The sequence below is a fragment of the Acromyrmex echinatior genome, chromosome 15 (genome assembly GCF_024713525.1).
Source record: "Acromyrmex echinatior isolate Ae372 chromosome 15, ASM2471352v2, whole genome shotgun sequence".
Taxonomy (NCBI): Eukaryota; Metazoa; Arthropoda; class Insecta; order Hymenoptera; family Formicidae; genus Acromyrmex; species Acromyrmex echinatior.
This window is the reverse complement of record NC_141866.1, coordinates 7,698,643-7,722,960: the sequence shown is the minus strand read 5'-3', so window position 1 is coordinate 7,722,960 and position 24,318 is coordinate 7,698,643. Positions and strand designations below refer to the sequence as shown.

The window sequence follows — 24,318 nt, the reverse complement described above, 5'->3', positions numbered from 1 at the left end:
AATTTTTTAATTTTTACCTCAGTTCGTCATATTAAATCTACTATTTTGAATTTTTGAATTTTTACCGCAATTCGAATAAAGCTTTATCAAATTATCCTACAGGCCAAACTTCATAAAAATTCAGCAAGCAATTTATAAATTAAAAGAGTGACTCCAAACGAGATCGTCGGACAAAGAGTTAATTACTTAAAATTATTTTAAATATACTATAGATAACGAATTGAAAATTGATTAAGGTGTATAATGTATACACACGGAAAAATGTATTGATGGGCCAAAATTATTATTACTTCCGATTGTGGCAATCGTAACATTTTTTCCTGTGCGCGAAATTTATTTTCTAATTATTAAATAAATAGGATTAAATAAGTAAAATAAGAGATAAATAGGATTGATATAAATTGATAAAAATGTTATATAAATTGGTTTGTATTCGTAACAGATACAGCGGCCATTCAAGAAGAATATACGATAGATCGGGACATTATGAGGCCGAACCAATTTCCAATAGAAACGGAATCACTATCAACAGAGTGTCTGTGCGATAGCTCGTAATTCTATTGCCCCGGCTTTATCTTTCTCGATGTCGAGAAACGCATGCAGAAAATTGCATCGATCTTTCGCGCACTTTCACCATTCTCGAGACGTGTACAAAAAACACCGAAGAATTTATTATTATTTATATAACTGCCTGTTAAAGGCGCAATAATTCATGTAAATAATTTATGAAAAAGAGAAAAGGAGAGATGTGTGGAAAGAATTATACATCGATGAGATTTTTTTCTCTGAGGATCAACTGTTTTGTATGATTCTATATACGTATATACGGTGTATCAATCATTTAGGATATTTATTAAATTATAGACTCTAAGTAACATGTTGTAGCGTAAGTTTACAATTATAAAGAATAAAGAAATCAATGCTCTTGTTATATATAAGTTTATACTTTGCCACATTATCCCGTTTAATTTCTCCATCAAGTTTAATTTTCTAAAATTTCTCTATTTTCTAACTTATTTTCTGTAAGCTAATTTTTAGAAATTCGATAGATCTATAAAATTCGCCAGAGAATCAGGCATACATAACTAAATTTATTCTAATCAGTTTTAATTTGTTCATTTTAAGGAAACAGATGTATGCAATACTATACATATATTTGTCCGTATATTAAATCCATGCATACATGTGTGTATTCAGGTATGTACATAATATACTAATAAAATTATCATCTGTTACCCTAATAAAAATATTGATTTATCACTCACCGATCCGATGCGCAACAGTGGAGTTACATCTGCAACGTCGATGATTCTGTAACAAATAAATTAAAATTCAAATTAAAACAAAGTAAAGAAATAATCATTACTTAAAAAAATAATTGCTATATGAACGCATGCAGTTTGCTGAAAATAATTGTGCAATTCTGAAAATATAATTTTTATATAAGCATCGAACTTTGTACCCATTATTTTATTAGATATATAAAACAATTATATATTCTCTAAAATGATTATATACAGGTGTTTGAAAAATAATGAAAAATCTTTCGCATAGAGACTGGACTAAACTGAGAAAAACAGTCCTCTATCATTTTGAAATAGTTAACAAGATATTAATTGCTAAAAATTGCTTTTCAATTGGTTTTGAATAATTTTTTACTCAAATACTTTTATTCAAATACTTTAAAACAGCAAGAGATGAAAATTATTTTTTTCTTCTCATAGAACTCTATAAATTTTTTCAGAATTTGTTATCAACTTTTTAGTACTGCATTTTCTCGTTTTTAACAGCATGAGAAAATACGACGATATTAAAAAATTCTTAAAAAATTCTTAGAACTCTACGAGAAGAAAATAAATAATTTTTGCCTCTTGCAATTTTTCTGCAAAGTTGATAGTAATTGAGTAAAAAATTATTGAAGACCGATTTTCGACAATTTTTAGCAATTAATATCTTGTTAAATTGCAAAAATTGCAAAATAGTAGAGGACTTTTCTTCTCAGTTTAGTCCATTCTGTCCCAATGCGAAAGATTTATCATTATTTTCTAAACACTGTATATTTTCTAAAATAATTATATATATATATTCTCTAAAGAAGATCTTAGCAAAAATAAATTCATATAAAATTTTAAAGTATTATTTAAATTACTTTAAAATTTTATACAAATTTATATTTGTTAAAATCTTTAGAGAATACACATAATAATTTTAGAGAATATATATAATTATTTTATCTAAATTTTAAGTAACTCTCCTTTTATTTAATTTAGATAAAAGGAGAGTTACTTAAAAATTATTAAAAAATTGTATACAAATTTATTTTTGCTAAGATCTTTTTTAAAAAATACATATAATTATTTTAGAGAATACATATAATTACTTTAGAGAATATATGTTTTATTGAATATAAAATTATTTAAATCATTTTATTTAACAATGATTTAAAAATAATCATTTTTAAATCATTGTCAAATAAAATGATTTAAAAACAAGCGAAAAAAGGTTAATTTTACATAAGTAAAAAATAATATTTACCACAAGGTTGCTCCACCGGTGCCCGATGTCTCTCCCAGACCTCCTCCTCCTCTCAGAATATGCACAGGACACTCGCGTAAAACACTTGCGAATAATGAACTATAATCGCGCGCGGACTATAACTTGAGTCCGATTACTTGAACGGCACTCTCGAAACGCGCGACGCGACGAACCGGCTGCGGTTCGTTTATTTTCAAGTAAATCGGCGACGAGGGTACGTTAACTTCCCCCGTTGGATTTTTACACGAAGAGAACGATTTTACTCAATATCTAAAAATTTATCTAGACATTCAGACATATCCGAAAATTTTTAGATATTTGAGAAAAACCATTCTTTTCGTATAAATATCCTCTGGGTACTGATCCCCCTCACCACGTCAAGGTGTACCCATGAGAGGGAAAATAATCTGAAAAATATAATATATAGCTATTATCTACATATTACTTTGTAATTATTATGCAATTAACTGCGGTTATAATTAGTTATGCGGTTAACTTTTAGAAACGAACATCAAACACACATCTGCAATTCGTTATCATTGCGAAATAAAGTCAGAGCAGATAAAAGGGTTGAATTTTTTTTTTATAAATAAATGATGTCTATAAGATATGATTAGAGTCAATAAAAAAGGCTAGAGATTAATAAAAGGGAGAAATGTTTTCTTTTATTAATTGTTCCAAAGTTACAGTTAATTTTTTAATGGATCGAAAGATGCACAAAAACAAAAATTAATTAAATTATTAAACTGTATTAATTGTGAAAGCAGGAATTGCGACTTTTTTGCATGAGAGTATTCGTATCAACATTGCTTTTCTATGACTCGTGTGATATCGTTCGTACAAACAAGTAGCTGTGTCGCATACTGCTCTTTTTTACATTTCTTTTTGAAACATATAATAATCGCAAAAAGTGCTAAATATAATACGAAATGTTGTATTTTATGAATATTCACATAATACGATTAGTATGAATAATTACTGATAAAGTATAATACAACGTTTCGTATTATATTAGACATTCTTCGCGAAAAAGATTTCAAAAAATAATGTGAAAAGAAGCCGCGACACAGCTACGTTGTTTATACGAGCTTCGGTAAGGGAATAATAACTGCGCGATAACTAGGCGTAAACATGACGCGCCGTTCCGTGCCACCTCGTACCATCCCCAACCGAAGGTCACGCGCCAACCGTCTAACTGTCGAAATACTAACGTTAACGCCTATTATAAAATCTGTAAAATAATCTATTCATTACGTTTTAATATTCTTCGATGAATATTACGCGATGCTTTATTATACGATTTACGTTTTATTTTTTGAATTCGTTACGCGCACAACTCTATATCTTAGGCCGATATTCACAGTCAAAGTATTCATATTCAAGACCGTCTTAAATATAATTTTAAGAAGTCACGAATTAGAGGGACGTATTAATGTCTTAAGACATTACTTAAGACAGTCTCGAAATAAGAACGGACTGTGAATATCGTTCTTGGATATCTAATTTATATATCTGTAAATGTATAATACGAATTATATTTATAACATTATTATATTTAGTCCTGTTTCATAATTTAAAAAATGTTTGCGTTTATCTTTACTTAAAGAATGTATATTATTAATCTTATTATTAATCTTTATTTGAATGTAAAGAGAGTAATAAAGATTGAGATATAACTCTGAGTACACACCTTAATTTTGAGCAATATTACTGTTCGAGCATCCTTAATTAATCATCAATTATTCGCGTTTGTGAATATCCAATTTTCGCAGATTAATGCGCGACACGCGAAGCGACTCACGCAACACGTCCATCTCGCCGCGAAGTCGCCGAGCGAATGCCGAAGTGATGACGATCGACCACCGCACCTTGCCCCCCTTCGCCTTCGCTCCGCGTCCCACCGCTTTTCGTCGCCAGTGACCCCCTTCCCCTACCGAGCTTTTCGCCAGATGTTTTTAGATTACACCCAACTATCGCGTATTCAAACGACGAAAAATATTCAATGATTTATTCAATTATATTTTTCATATTTTACATGATTTTGACAAACGGATATCGCCGTGTATTTCGCGTTTTGCTTTGTGGCATCTCGGGCACAATCCTATATTACTTGCATGGTTCTCTTAAACGAATTAGTAATTGTTCGCGTGAGATATTTTTGATATTCCAACATTATGTCTTAATTTTCATAATTCTTTTTAATGATTCATACTTCAATAAAGGTTGATAAAATATTCTATATATGTTTTTTATATATAAGATACATGCAAATTTTCTTAATACCGTGAAACAATTTGTGCTGAATATAGCTTTGGCTAAAAGTACTAAACATCTTGTTAATCATTATTTAATTTTTCAGTTATTCATACTAGTAATAAATTAATTTAAGATATTACTATTACTGCAAATTATCCGTGTTTTGGGAATTCTTTCTTAAACTTACGTATAACGCCAATGGCTTGATAAAATAACATACGAATTATTTAAAATAAAAAATAGAAAATAAATTCCAGAAACTTATTTAAAATATAAAATCGTAGGAATATGTAAAAAACTAGGTACAAAAACTTGTTTAAAATAAAAGATATAAAATAGTTTTTGGAAACTTATATAAAATATTAAATATTAAAGAAATAAGTCAGAAGTGTAGTATTTAAAATAATGAATTAATACTAAATAACTCTTTTAATTTTTTTATTTAAATTACATACTTTAATTTTCATCACTTTTGCAAGTATATAAAAATTATTAAACGGTTCTTACATATATTTTGACATCTTTAGAAAGTATTTGTAAAGTTGTATATTTATAATAAATTGTATATAAATTGTTAACTAAATATAGTTAACAAAATGAGAAAACTGTATTTTTTTTATACAAAAATGTTAAACTCTGAAGCAAAAATACTTAAAGGATAAATATGTTTCAATATCTTAAAGTTGACATTCAAAACTACAAAAGGAAAAACCGTTCAAGTTTCGGCTATCCAAAAAATTTAATTATTTAGTAACTCCAAGATTATGTTTTTTAAATATAAAATGCACCTTATAGGAGAAATGCAATTGGATAATTTTCATGCGTTTATGTAAGTTGTGCGAGTATACCCTTAGGAATACAGCAAAGAAAATGGACGTTGCATAGTTGACATCCATTTCTTCAGAGGGCAGTATAGTGCGCAGGGACATTTTGCGGTCATCGAAAAAAACTGCTCTGTTCTTCATCTCTCAAGTGACGTGTACCGTTTGACTAATTTTGATATACAGGTTATATACTACAGATAAACTTAAAGATCCAAGTCTGCAATGAGCGAGAAAAACATGAACTCCGCCTTAGTGCGGAGGGTCAATAAATTATTGGAATCTAGGGTGGAACATGATAAGGTATAAATTGTGAAAAACAAACCAATTATATTAAAATCTTATTCTGCATACAGTGAGTTGAGTACATAGTACTTTAATAATTATTCCTGTATTTTAGGATACGTTAGAAGCCTTGAAAGAGTTGTCAACGTTCTTCACAGAGAACACATTGAATTCTCGCCGAAACCTGCGTAGCAAAATAGAGAGACGGAGTCTGGCGATAAACGAAGAATTCTTAGCCTCATTCAGGGAAGTAAAAGCTTCCTTAGACGATGTTTATCAAAATGTTCTAGCAATGAACACATCTGTGCAATCTATGACTAATCGCTTACAAGCTACGAAGGCTCAAACTTCACAACTGATTGAGCAGACCTCAAAGCTTCAGAGTGAAAGGTAAAGATATTTGTATGTTTGTACAATGACACATTCGTATTTCTAAAAAATTTGTTATTTATCTTTATTCCCAGTCAAATCTTAACTATGCAGCAAGAAGTTGCAAGTGCATTTATCAGAAATTTTCAATTGACTCCATCTGAATTGACTGTACTGCATGGATCAGCCAGGGAGTCGCCTATAACGGAAGAATTTTTTTCTGTAGTTAGTAAAGTACAGGTTAGTAGGAAGCTCTACATAGAAAGCTTCTTAAATAATTACAACTAAAACGCAAATTAAATTGTAAGAATAACAATTTAAAGATAATAAAATAGGAGCTTATGAGTTGAGCTAGTTCATGCTATTATCTATTATAAACATAAATATATGATAAATATATGAAAATTAAACATTGTTTTATTAAATTATGTGACCTTGTTTATTAATTTACTATTTTATATTTATCATATTTATAATATACAAACATACGAATAATCAGCTCGGCTGTTTTATTATCTTTTAAAATGATTTATTTTCAATAATGATATTTATTTCTTCTCCTTTTTATGTGATTTGACATTTAGGATGTTCATGGTAAATGTAGAGTACTGATGCAGTCCGGTTATCAAACATTGGCTCTGGATATTATGCAAAGAATGACATTGTTACAAGAATCTGCGCTTGAAAGGTTATATCGATGGACGCAAACTCAGTGTAAAAACATAGAAAACGAACGTTTGGCGCCGTTACTCATTAAAGCCATGAATAAGTTACAAGATAGACCAGTGTTATTCAAGTAAGATGATTAACATTTGAATGCAGGTATTGCTTCTTTGAATCTGCTATTTTTATCATAATTAACATATGTTGCTAGGTATATTCTAGATGAGTACTGTACAGCTAGGAGAACTGCCTTGGTGGGATCATTTATAGATGCGCTAACATTAGGAGAGAGTTTTGGAACACCTAATCCTATAGAAATGCATGCCAATGATCCTAAGCGATATGTCGGTGATATGCTTGCATGGCTACATCAAGTAATTCCTGTAGAGAAGGAGAATATTCTTATTTTAGTGAAAGGCTGTGATAAAACAGGTAAGAAGCTCTCTTTTTTCCATCTTGAGTCTTGTTTAAATATACTGAATCTATATATTTTGTTTAAATATATGAATCTGTTTATTGCAGATGTGTCGGACCAGGTGAAACAGGCATTAAGTAACATTACAGAAGGATTATGTCATCCTCTAAAATCAAGAATAGAGCATGTTATATCTACAGAGGCGCCAGCGACAGTATTATATTCGATAACAACTCTAATCAGATTCTACCGCGCTATTACTGAACAAGTTATACCCGATAGTATCTTAGATCAAACATTATTGGATTTATTAGCTTTAAGTGAAAAAAGTTTTCTAAGTAGACTGCAGAGAGAAACAAGAATCGCTCTCGGAGAGCGTGCGGAGCCTCCCGGAAGTGATTTAGTCCCTGCTCCGTCAGTCTCTAGACTATTATCGCTCTTAAATGAAATATTATCTGTCGCTAGTATAGCTGAAGACAGAGAAAAAGATATGTTACAGGTATATTCAATAAGAATATTTGTCATCTTTTTGTTGGAAAAAATCTATTTTATGTTTTAATGATTGGCAGATTGTGTCATGCATCATCGATCCATTACTTCAAGAAGTTAATGAAACAGCATCCAGATTGCCAACCGTGGATATGGCCGTTTATCTTCTCAATTGTATGCATCAGATACAATCAACGTTGGCACTGTACGAGTATATGGATCAAAGATTAGAAAGGTTACAGGTGATTGGTTAGTTTATACACACTAGAGTCAGACGTAATAGACTGAAATTGTTTCCACATTGCTTCATTTGATGTCTATTTGTAAATTGTTATGATTGCAATCGACTATAATAATCCAGGCACAATCCGATGCGCAAATCGACACACTTACGTCGGAGCAAGCTAGTTCTTTGGTAGCGCATTTAAACCTTGGCTCAATTTACACCATCCTGCAAGGACACGATCAGGGACCACTTTCGTCCATACCGGGCATGGATGCCCTCAGCGTGAAAGAGTTCACTGTAAGTAATTTATTCATAAAATAAAATAACATATAAATACCATCAAAGACGCTGATTTTTTGCAGAATAAATTGGAGGCATTTCTAGTGATGCCGGATGTCTTATTGCTACCGCAAATAAGTTTACTGCAAAGCAATAATCATCGCATGATTACTCAGAAACGATCGTTTGAAGTAATCGGAGCTATCTATAGGCAATTGTTTGACGCTTGCCATGACCCGAAGAACTTATACCAAAATCCTAGCGGTCTCTTTTCCAGAACACCTGAGGATCTTCTTCAGACACTAATTTCTCAATAATTACATTATTGATTTCTAAAAATATTGTATATTGTATATGTAATGTATATATTTATGGCAATGAAGTGTACGAAAACGAGTATGCTTGAATTTTTATAAATACAAAATAAGTATCTTGATTTCTTTAAACATTTTCGGCTCATGTAATAATTTTTTTTACAGAATTTGAACAGAATAGAGGAACTCTCGCCTTATAAATTCGCTAAATGAATCCTATTTATACACATTATTATATTTAGCGTAAATTGTTTTATAATTAAAAAAAATTTTTACATTTCTTTATTAAGTATATCAATCTTTAATTGTAAATCAAAGAAAATGAAAATTGAGATATAGAATATCAGAAACGTTTCACGCAGTAATTAAAAAAAAATTGTGTGAGTAATGTAGAGTTAAACGACGGATTTAGCAAAAGATTTCTTTGTTAAAATTTCAGAAAGACTGTTGGGATTTAGCGTCCCGCCAATACTCGTGATTGGCGCGGGATTCTAGAGTGCAGGTAACGACGAGCGCGATTGGTCGTGCGAGCTTGCGTCGGCCGCGACGACGAAGGATCGGCGCACGCGCGGCACGCGCCTCGCGCGGCGATTGGCTCGGCATTTTCAGTCAGTCGCTAGTCCGGTGCGGTGGAATGTGGTCGTGTCCGTATTTTGTTGGCGAGCGCCGCGCGTCTTTCATTCATCCTCCCGCGTAGTAGTGCATGATTCGCTGTGTGCGCGACAGTTTCGTCGCCGATCGGCCGAGCGAACTCGCGTCGATTGTTTCGTCCGCTGGCGGAATACGTGCTCGACGGGATTTCACGTTCGGATAACGAGTGTACCTCTGGCGGAGTGGCGACGTGAGATGCGGCGCCGTACGGCGGTGGGCACGGCGCCGACGCGACGCGACGCACGCAGCGCGATATAATTCCAAGCCGCGCGATCAAACGCGCCATGGACCTCTCGTTCCGTCGGCTCAACGACGCGCACAAAGGACGGATGGAAAGCGGCGGCAGTAGTGAGTGAGTGAGTGGAAGAGCGTTATTGAGTGCGGGAGCAAGATGGCGGAATCGAGCTATTATCAGGTGAGTCTCGCCGTGCGAGGCACTTCGCGCTCTCCCATCTCCACGCTCTCTTTGCGAACTGGTGCGCGTGCCCGACGTGCGTTTATCCCGTGCGACGTGCGTTATTACTCGGACGCCATAATCGTGCACGTCTCCTCCTGGGAGACGCGTGTCTCCGAGTCGGGATTCCTGTCCTCCTGGTTCGTCGTGCTCACCTCTCTTTCCATCGTTTTCTCATTCGCTCGCTCTCGTTCGTCCGCGACGCACATGCACTTGTACCCCGAGGCACAAGCTGGGCTTTCCCATCGATGACGGGGACCGTCGCGGTCGGTTTTTCGTGTGGATCGCGAGTTCTCGGTCGGTGGCAAACCAGGCGTGACGGGCCGCGCACACCTGATATGCGTCCGATTTCCTTGCCGTTTGGGCCAGCCCCCGTTTCTTCAACGTCGACCGTCTGGTCTTAAAAGACTGCTTTCCTTTTAGGAAACTTAAATCGACACATATCAGTCGAATACATTTTGCCACAGTTAAATGCAACGCCATATGCGTAGTGTGTGCACATTTTTAATATCTATCTAATCTTACAAAATTTCAATTAGCTTAAAACTTGTCGAACGGTGTGTTTTCCATTGTATGTATATTACAAATATATCCTCTAAAAAATATCTCTAGATTTAACACTGGTGTCTGGATAATTCTCACCGTGTTTACGTTCTAATATCTTTCAATCGATCAAACTCATTTGAATATACTCAGACTCTTCTCCTGACTCTTCGCTGAATCAAAAAGTGTCGATAATTTGAATTTAAACAAAATTATAAATGGAAAGCGACGTGTATCAATTTGCATCGAAAGTATCGACTACATTTCTTAAAAAGAAAGCAACCCTAATTGACTCCATTCGTTGTTCCCTTCGAAATTACGTTGCCACCTGTATAGCAGAGAAAAAAATCCAGTTAACGAGGGTTAATTAACCGACGTCGCGTCGATATGATCAGCACTAGACTTTATAACAGTCTGGCCACTTGTCAAAACAAGAGTGAGAAAGAAAAGTGTATATACCGTTTTTTTTTTATAATTGCTACCTCATTTTAACTTATTAAAGCTGAAAAAAACGACGGGCTATTTAAACTTACTACTTGTCATCTCATGGCCATACTGTTAAATTTATGATCAAATTATACCTAATTTATGTTATTTCGTATTATTTTTGTAGATCGCTACTATTTTCACTCAATATGTTAATTTAACTAAAATACAATAAAGTTAAATAATTTAGCTCAAGAAAATATATTAAATTTGATTCAAATTTAATTTATCACTTACTAAATATACGTTAATGTAGACGGTTATTTCGAAAATGTTAAATAAATTTTACAAAATATTATTCTATTCAAAGGATTGGACTGTCATTGTCCCTTTGATATCTAACAATGCAGACTCTGTTGTATGGTATCTCTAAACTGGCACACACTCGGTTGCCAAGTTGCGATTTTTGGTTTTCGATTCCGCTTAGTTAGATTACTCTCTTAAGTTATGTATTCGTGATATTGTAAAATTAATGGCGATTAATCTTAAGCCTATCCAGCCGGCATTGAATCGCAAAAGAGATAAATTTCTGGTTGAAAATGAACGAACCAATAGATTCTGATTACATCTATCAATTAGAATTTTGGTCAAGATTGAACATCGGTTATCTCGACTAGAATTAGAATAGGTTTAACTATAAAATACTGATGTCTCCATTTTTCACTAGAATTTCAATTAATGCAACCGGATTCTATTTCCAGTGATCCAATTCTCGGAGATGAATTTTGCCATACCGAAGTTCACATGCAGCAATATTCAAGTTTGTTTTTCGATAAGGAAAAATGAGATTCTTTTGTACATCCACGCCAGGATTTCAGCTTGTGACGGTACCGATCTCGCTCTTCAATCGTTACCATTTTACCTGACGAAGACGACAAGAAGGTGGCCGGTTGGCGCTAATCGGCGTCGGTGTAACCGGTCCTGACTGAGTTCGCGCCGGTTCCTTCTCATAACACCTGCTTCTCCTGCGAGGAGATACAAGAGACACGGGAATGGAACGTCCGAGGAATGCCACCGCTCAAATAGATCTTATTAGGCCCCTATTCTGTAATTCTTAACAACGATAACGCCCTAACAATTGAAAAGCACTGGCTATAGGTACAGAGAATAATAGATTTTTTATCCTGTCAGAAATCGTGTATTCTGATGTACACATTTCTGATAGGTTGAAACCTGTTCTCTGTTTCTATTACCTGTTTTCAATTGTGTTTAAAGCTCAACGATATCCTTATATTGTCGTTACACAGGTTTTATGTATGATAAAAAAAAGTTGCGTAATGACAATATAATGATACTATCATTAAGAATTATAGAATAGAGGTTTTATAAGAAATTTAGTTGGATGCATTAGTGCACATTAATGCATATTAAAGTCATTTGATTTAATCTGAGAGTAAAAGTAAATGCAAATATTTCGAATTATAAAATATATAATATTTAATCGGTTTCTATATTTATATTAAACACATATCTTTATGTACAGCTTTAATGTGTATCAATGTGCACTGATAATGCGACCTGTCACAACTGTCCGATTTGATTTTTCTTTAAATATATTGTTAAATACAGAAATCTAAGAGATACTTATTTTTTTTATATTGACATTCACAATTAAAAATTTAAGGGGTTAAGTTTAAAAACAATCTCTTTAAATTTAATAGGAATGGAGATTTTTCAAAATATTATTAAAATTTAGAAAGTTATAAGTATATAAAAAACTAAAAAAGTTTTATTCGAGGAGTAATGCCCGTTGAGGGCATTGAGGCGATTTGGAGCATTATTTAAGGGAAAAACCTGGTTTAAAGAATCAAAATTTTCGTTTTTTTTTACTTTAATCGATTTATTCTTTAAAAATATACTTATTAGTATTATTCTTTAAAAATATACTTGTAAAGTTTTAGATCGAAATTCGAAATATTTTTGTAGTTATAGCCTGAGAAACAGGTACGCGTCGCGCAGATATACAGCGATACCGAAAACTTTAAACGCGTTTTTTCAAAAGCACTTTTTCAAAATTTGCATGCAAGATAACTTAAAACCTATTTGACTAATCGACTTCGTCCAAAGTTTTTTAGTTACATAATTGTCAATCATCCTAAATGAACTAAAAACATTATTTGTTAAAAAATTAGTATAAATTATTTCTGCACTTACACTTTGATATTTTTCTCCTTTTTTTTTTAGTTTATTTAGGATAAAATGTCTAATTTAAAAAAATTTTTGGTTTTTTTTTATTCAGGCAAAAATTACAGGCTCCAACATTACACTCCAATTACCAACATTTGTGCCGAAGCACAATAATGATTAATATGTAACTTATTATTGTATTCATTATTTTCATATTAAAAAATTATTTTGTATTGTGTTGAAATACCTATACTATAAATCACCCCTAAAATTTTAAGAAGATCGGCTTCATGATTCATTTATAAAAAATTCGCAAAAAAAGCTACTTTTCAGCGTTCTAAATCAAGTTTTCCTCTTAAGAGAATTGTATTATAATAAACAATATAAGGTTGTGCATTATTAGAAGAAAAAATTAGCGGGCATTAATGGATATTAGGATATTAATAGGCATTATTAAGGCATTAGTGGACATAAAAAGTTGAGTATTACCTGTGCATTATTTGGGCATTAGTATGCATTAGTGTATGTAATTTTGGTTAGGAGTTTCTCAGTTTTATTTAAAAAATTTTTTATATATCTTATCGTTTTGTTGATAATTGATTGGTTATAATTATTTTTGAGGGATTGTTTGATTACGTAAATCCCAAATTGGATCGATATAAAAAAAAAATACATATCTTTGAAAATTTTTGTGTTTAACAAAATATTTCAAGGAGAATCGAATCGGTTCCAAACAATTGTGATAGGTAATTTCTGAGTGCATCCAATCGAATTATACATATTTTATGGCGAAGGCTTTTATAGACCTCGAATTCGCTCGATGATCATCGGAAGATCGTGAAGTCGACATGTCGATTCTTGTCTTGAAAAGTCAATTCTCGTATTAGATCGCTCACCGACACTTTCTCGAATTTTGCAGCGAATAGAATGCTAGAACATCATACGATTGTTACAGAAAACAATATTTTAATAGTTGATAATATCAATTGTTTCTTTCTTTAAAGTTCAATTTTACAGTAAAACGAAGAACATGAAAATGATGTGGGAGATTTGTCGCTTTTCCACCAGGCTTTGTATACAAACTGAGCTTGTATACTGTTACAAAATTCATATATAAAATTAATCTGTTACATTATGTTGATTTTCAAAGGTTTGTCAAATACAGCAAAAACAAAATTTCAGTTAAATTGAAGCGAAATTGTTACTATGGGAGAAATAAAGTTCTAAAAAGCTAAATAAATAAGATAAAAAAAGCTGGAGTTCTGTGAAAAGGGGATTGAAAAAGTTTTAGAGGGGAAAAAAGAATCTGTTGAAATCTATAATGGCGATTTTTCTTTGATTTTACTGAAATTTTGTTTGATTGTATTTGACAAATTTTTGAAAACCATCTCTGGTGTAATAAATTAATTTTATGCACGAATTTCATAGCCATTTACGCTCCGAATTAAAACTACGGTTTCGATGATAATACATCAATGAATGAATAATGAATGAGTAATGAATCAGTAATTCAACGCTGACGTTGAGGTCTTCTTTTGGCGTTGCATGATGGTTTGTTTGGAGGTTTGGTAAAGGTGAAAATAATTCTCGTGCCACTTTCACAGTTTTCCCCGATTTCCTCATGCGAAGTGCTCGTTTGGACGAAAAGGGTTCCCCTGACGTCGCGACGTCTGTTGACCTCCCCGAAGACTATCGTGGAATGTATGAAAATAGATCGTGCGTCAGTTAGTGTCGGCTGTGCGCACGTTTTCGCACACGCAGCGAAAATTAAATTAACATCCAGATATACTTTCATTATTCCCGAAGGCAGAGTCGCGGGAGGTTGTCGTCACTTCCTATGCCTGTCTGACAATGTCTATTACAAGGAGAATTTGCGTAACTAGCACGATTGCGAATTGTGAAACGTTCTAATTTCAATGCGATAACTTCGACCAATACTTTCAACAGTTATCATTTCAACAGAAACTTGAATCTTGTGATGCTATTTGTTGTACAATAATGTGGTTACAGTGTAGTCACATGCTTTCACACTATTCACAGATATTTTTCTCGAAGTTAATTCAATTCATCAAAATTGACATTACTCGATTACAACAAGAAAATATGTAGCAGAAGTGTGCTAAATTGATGCACGATTACATTAATTTCACATACGTATGATTATTTATTTTGAATTATGAGTTCTGTTCTTTGTATTTGTACACCAGTTTAGAACTTTCTTCGAAAAAGAATAAACCTATAATTTATTATGTAACCTCTAAATAATGGATCGATCGGATGACACCGAGTTATGAGTGATTTGTGACTTGACGATTAATTGTTTTTTTTTTAAGATACCTTCTTCATATTAGCATCGTAAGGAAACGATAAGTTCACGTTTTACAGTTGAGTAACGCTGTTATCGGCGCGGCTGAGATAAGAGATAACGGCGTCGGCGCTGTCTTCTTGGTCAGTTCTACTTCTCAAATTCGAGGAGCGTGTCGCGCGCTCCGGGTGCGAGCGAGCTTTACAGTTAGGTCGTCGTGTAACAGCGACAGTGCGCGGAGTCACGGAAATACGGCGTGCGGACGTGATATCGTAGATTTTCGCTGCAACAGGTGGCTGACGTTTACCTGGGCCCGCATGATTGCAGCCCGGGAGATTATCGTTCCGGTGACAATGATTCAGCAGTGATTAATCATGATGGAAGCTCGTTTGTTTGTTACTCGGTGCGAATCTTAATGACGAGATATTAAAACGTTTGTCTGCCGATGTCTCGCACGACAGAACGCACACGCGACTAGGAGACGAAAGTATCCTGGTCGTTTCGGTGCGAAGCCGTTTCACGGAATAAAGATGTCGTTTATCGGGTTGGACAAGAAGAGGAAATCGGTTGTGTGCAAATGCATCCCATTGACCAAAGTGACCAGCTCTAGATACCTTCGGACTTGCGTGACGCCGTGTGCGGTATGTTTTCGCCGATAGTGTCGGTTCTATATCGAGAAAAATTTCTTATTTCCAATGTAGATTAGTTTCAATCTCGGTTCATCTTCATTTTTTCTAGTTCTAAGAATTAGAAAAAGATGGAGAGTAAATTGAACCGAGATTAAAATTGATCTACATTGGTGAAAACAAACTTATTTCTTCCTTAGATCTATTTCTATATCTATGTAAATTAACTTTATTCTCAAATTAATTTACTCTTTTTCTAGGAACTAGAAGAAGATAAAAAGTAAATTAAAGAGATTGAAGTTAATAGCTGTATTTAGTAGAAAAAGCAGCTTTGTAATTGTAAAATTCTTTAATGTGATTTATCTTGTCTTTAACGCTTCACTGGATCTAAGTGTATAAACCAATCGTATTAAAGAATCTTACAACAATTGCAAAGCTGCTTGGACATAGTTAATTCATCTTGATAAGAAAGCACATTAGCGCAAAATCGAGTTAAATGTATCAAACTATGGATTAGGTTTAAATTTGGATTGGAATTTGATCAATAAAAGCAAAGTTTACTAAACTTGATATTGATTCTCTTTCTTCTGATTAGTTAAATTCCAATCCAATTTGAATTCGAAGGTCGATATCTCTAATCGATATTATGTTTAAGACTGTCTTAAGTAAAGTCTTAAAATATTAATGAACCAATTCAGAGAGTTGTATTAGCACACTCAAATATAGTTTTGACAACTACTAAATTAACAACTCTAATAATTTAACTACTTGCAACTAGTTTTACAAAGTAATAAGAACTAAAGTACTGAATAATTATATTTTTATAATACAATACTATATTTTCATACTACTTTAGTTCTTATTACTTTTTAAAACTAGTTGTTAGTAGTTACAAGTATTTCAATTTTAGAATTGTACTTTATAATTGCCACAACTATTTTTTTTCTCTCAGTGCATCTTAAGACATTACTTAAGACGATCTTAAAATACGAATCCGACTACAGTTGTATTCCAAAATTTACTGCTTGTATAAAAATCTATAGCTTACGTTACGTGGATTATAGATTTTCAGTACTGACAGTTAATTTTGGAACACAACTTATGAACTTTTAAGGCTCGCGGCCTCTAATTTACTCGCGATTCAAAGACACGACTCGCAGTCGCACGCTGTGCATTCGAAGTAGGTCACTAATACATCCGTTAGAAGTTTGATCGAATAGCCTTGGACGTTTCCATGGACGAAGCAATTGTATCGTCACGCGGATTGACAACTAACCAACGTTCATTCATCACAATGGATAATGCTATTTCGATGGCCGGCATTCGATGCGAGACCGCAGGAGACTGATACTTTCTCCTGCTCCGTGTTGTGTTTGCCTAGCGTCTATATCCGTATCTCTCGAGTAGGCCACACCAATACGAGCCAGACGATTTCCGGTTAAAGAGATGTATTCCGCGATATTTCCCTTCGGCTCGTTGACGATACCCTCTCTGATCGTTGATATTTACGGTGTAATTTCCGCCTGGTGTTATCTTAACTCTGGCGCACATTAATGCGAGAGATCATATTGCGATTATTATTATTATTATAAGGATTAACACGGGCTCGCGCGTAATGCCGAAAGATTATATACGTTCAGTGCGCGGAAACGAGTACAGTGCGGATGTTGATTATTAATTGATATGAATCTTGGCATAAGAATGGAAAAAATGATTAAATACAGATATAGCGCTTCGCTCGTATCTATATAAAAGTGGAAATTCCTGTAGAACACAAAAGAAGGAAAAACTCTCGTTTTAATTAGAAAGTTTAATTAGAAAGTGATTAATCGTCCGAACTGCCCGTCCTTATTGCGCGTTCTTTTGCCCGAAACCAATCGCTACATTAGCTATCAATAATCAGGATTGAACTTTGTATCTGTTTCAGGGCGATTACATCAGGCACCCAGTTCTTTACGAACTGTCGAGCAAGTATGGAGTGGCTGGCAGTGACCAGGTGCCCTTGCCGGCACGTCTTGACGTGCTGCGAGAACATATACGCCGAGAAATACGCAAGGTATGTCGGGTTTTCGCTTATCCTTCGTTCACTGCAGTAAAGCTGTCTCTTTCTTCGTCCGTACACACGATAGCATAGTCAGCACTCTACGTCTTTTTCGTTATCTTTGTTCTGTACCACTCTCTTTTCTTACCCAATAATTAGCCTAATGCATCTTTTTTTTCATTTCGATGCGTTGAAATTAATCTCTCCTTGCTATCTTAATGTTCTCCGCTTGCCTGTTTTTGTTTCTAGTAATAAATATTTTATGACAGACGTGGGTATTTGTTCCCATAATGAAAGGATTTTTATATAGGGCTAATTTAACTCGTAATGGAGCATGTGGGTCCTGGGAAAATGATTTGAAATAATTTTATCTTCACAGTTTTGTTTTATTCATATAGGCTAATTATCGTACTATATTTATGCTAACTTTAAATGTTATAATTTTTTATACATATAGATAGTTGAAAATCGTAAAACTTCTAAAACAGCTAACGAAAAAATATCCCCAGGACTTACTCATATAGTCCCTTAGTCACAAAAAGTATTCCTATTATGGAGATCCTAAAACATATATAGCATTTTTTTAATATTATATAATGAAAAGATTATGAAAAGTTACGGATTTTTCTATATTACATTTGAAAAAACAATACAAAAAGTTTGGTGGCAATTTAGAAGCTAGATAAAAAATTATTTAAGTAAAAAGTAGACTGGTTTTAAAAAATAATTGAGATAAAATGAGAAAATCTTCATTTGAATTTAAAATAAAATTATATTATCAAATATTGATCTTATTGAACTGTTCCGTATTTATTTGATAATGCGCTGTTTTGTTCAGTTATTTTTATATGGTATTATTGGAAGATATAAATTTCCAATTCCAGTCACTTTTTGCAGACTTACTACACACACATAGACACATACCTGATGATACTGATACATCCTTAAATCGATCCCATAATTTAGATGGAAATTTGCAATTGCAAATCCTCGATACTTAAAGAGATTGCAAGAGGATATTGCAGATAGGAGTATTTGCAGATCGTACGTGATTACGTTTTTCATGCGTACCTACATCTAGTTTAATCAATATCCGACATACATCTTGGTAATAAACGATCGATGATCTATGGTTTCCGGATGCACCGGACGTCGCGTTCTAAAAATCACGCTGCAAATGAAAACTTGAGGGTGGTCCAACCATTTCTGCAACTCGCGTAGAAACAAGTTTTGCTATATAGCAGCATCTTTCTTTCTCTCTCTTTTTTGTCTTTTGTCTTCTTGTTTTATCTCTTGATACTTACTAAGCGCCTTTACAACACGCTCGTTTAACGTTGTCTGGTTGCTGCCTACCGCTAATAGATCCACTGCGAAACAGAGTCGTGTGTAATACTGTATAATGCGATAGGTTTCTTAACACAGCACATTTTCATACGCTTGTTACCAGAACATTTTCTGTGAATCAACTGCACTGCAGAACAGATGCATGCATAATGTCTCGGAAATTAAGACCATTTGTTTCAAATGAGTCATTATTCTTTATTGAACAAATATCTTTTGAATGATTATTTTTATCTGACTAATATTGACGTAATATTAAACACGAATAATTCTTTATATACCAACATGAACTTATGTTGGAAAATAACGGAAACAGAAATTTTCCTGAAGTATCTAAAAATTCAATATGATAACAGATCTGAAAATAATTGTATTGAATCAAAATAATTATATGGAGACGCTTAAACATGTTAATGTAGCAGAAAGTTTTAATATTCTGATAAACTGTTTGAGCATTCAATAGAATTATTTAAATGGTCCAATACAATTATTTTCAAATGTCAATCTCACTAAATTTTTAGATACTTTTACTAAACCGCTCTTCCCGTGTAAAAATCATGATGACTCATTGCAAAAATTCGCGGCAACTGTATATTAATGCTTGCTAATAGAATACCAAAGGATATATCGAAAGATATAATCATTGGGCACGTGCGTGATTTTACGTCTCATTTGCTATATAAAGGAGCGGCACGCACGATGATAGATGTTTTTTAAACGAGCGATTGACCGAGATTATAATAAATGTATGCAATTAAACTTCTCGGTATAAGATGTCGTTTTCAACCGAAATGGCGATGATGATGACCGTTCCAATGCGATTATGAATTTTAACATTTTAACATTTTTTTTTATTTGCAGGAGCTGAAGATAAAGGCTGGCGCGGAGAAGCTGAGGGAGGTCGCGACCGATCGCAAGTCGCTCTCGGATGTCGCGACTATTGTGAAGAAGGCGAACAGCAAGTTGAACGAGCTCCAAGCTGAGCTCCAGCAGCTCGAGAGTCAAATTATACTGACGCAGGGCCAACCTCAATCGCCGCAGCAGAATCACTCCAACGGTCAAGGTTGGTAAAGCGAAGCATACGGCGCTGTGCGATACCATCTTCGTGTTCGCCTTATAATTCCCCGCATAGCATTGACCGAGCGAGAATAAAGCGGTCCGCTACGCGCTCCTAAACGGGTTTTATGTAACGAACGTCGCGCGTCAGACGCAATACCGGGACAAGCACTAAAGATCTTCGATATCGAGACATTGAAAAACAGGTTAATATAAGCAGAGAAAAATCTACATTTCTTACATTCGTTGCACGATAGTTTAATAGGCATTATTATATGAACCATCGTAGAAGACAGCAATTACAAACAATTAAAGCACATAGGATATTAATCTTAGATCTTTTTTTCTGTAGCTGAATTAAATACACTTTTGGAACTTTAGGTGAAATAGATATATATTTGATATTTTGTGAAAGCAAGAAAGTTCTAGAAATGCTGTCTAATGTCTCCTTAAAAGATAGAATCTAACTATCACTAACATTTCTTTTGATTGGCACCACACAATGGCGGTACCAATCAAAGTGTAGCGGGATCGCACATATATTCACACATCTAATACACACATTTCAAACGGGCACATATATTTTACATTTATATACGCCTTTTTGTGGCCATTTTCAGCGAATTCGGTTGGACGCACTGATGCATGCTAAAATTGTTGTTCATTGACTTAATCTGTAAAAGTGAAAAAGTGTAAAAGTGTAAAAGTGAAATATTTCGAATTATAAAATATTTATATATTTTACTTAATACAATGAAATGTATTGAAGATTTCACGGTTTAATCCATTTTTATATTTAAACGTATCTTTACGTCAATTTGTATAATATGACGGCTTTAACGCACACCAGTGTGCACTGAGTACGTTTAATCGAATTCGTCATCAGTCTTCTAGTACAATCTAGTGTAGGAATAAAAAACAGACTTAATCAAAGTGCCGATAAGCACAGAGTGTCGATCAATTGAACAACTTTTTCATGAAAGCGCGTTCACGATAATTTCACGTGTATTTGTACGCAGCGATTATTGCCCCGTTTATTCATTGGTTTTACATATCGAAGCATTGCGGTAATAGTTAATGTTCCGGCATACCCGCTCCCTATCGCGTTAACGACCGTTCCGTATCGTTAACGAGAGGGCACTTAACTCCACCCGCTAACGAGGCGTCGAGACGACGTCTTCGGGTTTTATAAAGCTTGTCTGAGCATACCAAGTTGCTAGCGTTACGTCGCCATTAAGGCTGACAAATCAAGCGTATCTCTTTAATGCAATGACGTTTCTGACTCATCGATTGATATACATATCATTGCTTTAGATGTGTATCCAAACGTTTAAGTTAGAAACAACGTGAGATAAATGTAGTAAGAGATATTAACATTGAAACGAAATATCTATATAAGTCAATCCTCCGGAATTAACGGCAGATCTACTGACTCCATTCAATTATAAATTTCTTTGTAAAAAATGTCAAACAATTCAATTTTTTAAATGTTACATCTGAAAAAATTTGTATTATTTTTATTAAAATGTACTTAGAATTTTTTCTTTTTTACAGCAGTCATTTTCTTGAAATCAATAGTGCTTTTTAATTTAGATTTAACATAAATAGGTCTGGTATATTCAGCGTCAGTTAACTGTGTTCAGATTTTGACGTCAGCTTCGGAGGGTTAAAAAAACGCGGCGTGATAAATGCAACTAGAGGTATATTTATCTTTTTTGATCGATTGATCAGCAGTAGAAAAGAATACGTTCCAAAATAACATACTATTAATGTCGTTAACACTGTCGTTCTTCCGTAACATTGGGTTTATATGTTAGCTACATAGCTTCATACCGTATTATATGCTTCGATATAGCTTCTATATATGCGATACTTAAAATGGTATTCAATTCCTCCACGAGTTACTGCCAGTTTTAATGAGACAATAAAGAAAGGGCAGGCGACGATTATCATCTGTCTTATTCGTGTCTGCGTGCCGAGACGGCTCTCTTTTGGCTCAAAATCTCTTCATGCCGCGGGACATAAATTAGGAACGATTAACAGAATTTTTTCTAATTAGAGATCGTGACCCTTTCTCGGTATTGATTGTATCGCGTTTCGTATTCCGTGAGTCTACCAAATTTATAATTGAAATTCAGTCGTCGCATTGTTTTCTTTATCGCTGGTACCCTTTGGATGAACGCTTATGCCTTATTAATATTATCTGAATATTCTTAGACATAATAATTGATTCGAAGCAGAAAAATTGTTTGTTTATCTGTATGTTGAATTAATATGACGACTTTATATGATCATATAATGCAATTAATAGGTTAATCTAATACATTATTCTCGGGCAAAACATCGTTTGACTCTTGAAGAATGTTTTTTTGCTGCATTATGCATTATGAATGGTCACTTCGTTATGCCCTGCGTGATGCGTTGTATACAGAGGAACTACAGTCTTGCGCTCGCTCTGAATTGACGGTAAGTGGTAGCAGCTATTTATACCTTGGACCCCGAGACGCTCTCTATCCACTCGAGTTAAGTCAGTCATCATCATACTTGGTCTCGAGTCTAGCAACCTGCCTCGGGGTTGGTTCATTCAGTTTCCCCCTGTATGAAGAAGATGCACCATTCATGTAGCCATCCATTTCCAATGTAGATTAACTTTAATCGCAGTATAACTTACTATTCAGCCTTTTTTAGTTCTTAGAACAGAAAAAAATAACTTGAACTGAGATAAAGGTTAATCTACATTGGTAGAAACGAGTCAGTGTGCGATCTTGAGACTTACACTGAGACGCACAGCATTTCTCAAGTTACTATTATTAGGTCTATTTTTTTCAGTTGAACCTCTTGCATCGTTCATCTTTCCTCTTTTTCTTTCTATGTCTGGGAGAAAAAGAGAAAAGATAAACGACGCAAGAAGTTCAACTGAAAAGAACAATTGATGTTAACTAAGAGTTCAACAATTCTGAAAACCGACGAAGGAAACAAGGAATAAAATTCTTCTTACTACCAAACGCATTATTGTCTACTAGAGATAACAAGTCTAGCCATGAGTAATTTTATCAAAATTCTACGAGAAAGATATACCTATGTACTTTCTCCTTATATACATATACATATACATATATATATATATATATATATATATATATATATATATATATATAAAATCTCATTATAATGTTATTGTTCCTCATTCTATTATATTTTAAATAAAATTATAAAGTTAAACAGTACAAGTTAAAATGAGATATATGCAAGAAGTAGATATACGGAAGGAACGGTTTTGCTGAAGTATCTAAAAATTTAGCTAGATATAGAACTGAAAATTTTATTGGACTATCAAAGTAAAAAATGTCGTTGATTGCTAGAATATAGTATTAAAATTTGTTGCTCATTATGCTTAAGTTTTCTACACAAATATTTTGACGGCCTAACAAAATTATTGTCCGATCTGTAGCAAAATTTATGGATATTTCAGCAAAATCATTCATAATCACATTGTAGACAATAGTAGAGACTCTATAACAGAGTCTCTATCACTGTCTACAAAAGATAATGATTCTCCAAAAATTTATTCAAAAAACAATCCCATCGATTCAGCGCGTGGCAGTATATAGTTTCGGGATCAAGGAGAAAGTCCACTCTTCTCTCTTTCTTGGCGTTTCGCGAGGATAGCGAGCGGTACGAGGCAAACGCCAACGGACGACAACGCTCGTTCACTTTCCAGCTCTGCCGAGACACGCGCTCTCCTGCTGTGTGCAACGGCGAAAACGCACATATACAAACATACACGTACAGATGCGTGTACGATGCGAGACGATCGAGAACATATTACGAGAGAGGCGATTGGGATCGAGCGATCGCGTCGGAGTACCGTTACTCGTGCGTACATAGGCCCCGAAGCTCTCCTGGTCCCCGATCATCCCGCACTCTTCTCTGTATATCAAGATCGCGTTACGGCCAAACCGAACCCACGCTTTCGCATTCCATCGTCGATGCTCTCAGGGGAAGCCCTCTCCAATCCTCTTTCCTTTACCTGTCT

The 24,318-nt window shown here is 34.1% G+C and overlaps 2 protein-coding genes across 6 annotated transcripts in view; both read left to right on the top strand.

The window, feature by feature from the left end:
* Positions 1-5,697: 5,697 nt before the first annotated feature.
* Cog6 (conserved oligomeric Golgi complex subunit 6) lies at positions 5,698-8,784 on the top strand. Of its 2 annotated transcripts, XM_011057693.2 has the most exons (9): positions 5,701-5,915; positions 6,013-6,287; positions 6,362-6,506; positions 6,851-7,062; positions 7,141-7,361; positions 7,452-7,843; positions 7,914-8,075; positions 8,195-8,356; positions 8,422-8,784. In XM_011057693.2, exons 1-9 carry the CDS (start codon positions 5,838-5,840, stop codon positions 8,653-8,655), a joined length of 1,881 nt encoding a protein of 626 aa, XP_011055995.1. In that variant the 5' UTR covers positions 5,701-5,837; the 3' UTR covers positions 8,656-8,784. The 2 variants fall into 2 exon arrangements, with proteins under 2 accessions (XP_011055996.1, XP_011055995.1); XM_011057694.2 differs by lacking the exon at positions 8,422-8,784 and having other exon boundaries at positions 5,698-5,915; positions 7,914-8,082.
* Positions 8,785-9,247: 463 nt separating this feature from the next.
* The window catches only part of Pkn (serine/threonine-protein kinase N), a 37,209-nt gene continuing 22,138 nt past the window's right edge, over positions 9,248-24,318 (top strand). Inside the window, exons 1-3 of one of the 4 annotated variants that reach the window (XM_087413825.1) lie at positions 9,248-9,718; positions 17,772-17,900; positions 20,088-20,289. In XM_087413825.1, the coding sequence (XP_087269951.1) occupies positions 9,695-9,718; positions 17,772-17,900; positions 20,088-20,289 (355 nt within the window). In that variant the 5' untranslated portion in view covers positions 9,248-9,694. Of the gene's footprint in view, positions 9,719-15,369; positions 15,860-17,771; positions 17,901-20,087; positions 20,290-24,318 lie in introns of those variants that run through there. The other 3 variants (XM_011057697.2, XM_011057696.2, XM_011057699.2) reach the window with 3 other exon arrangements.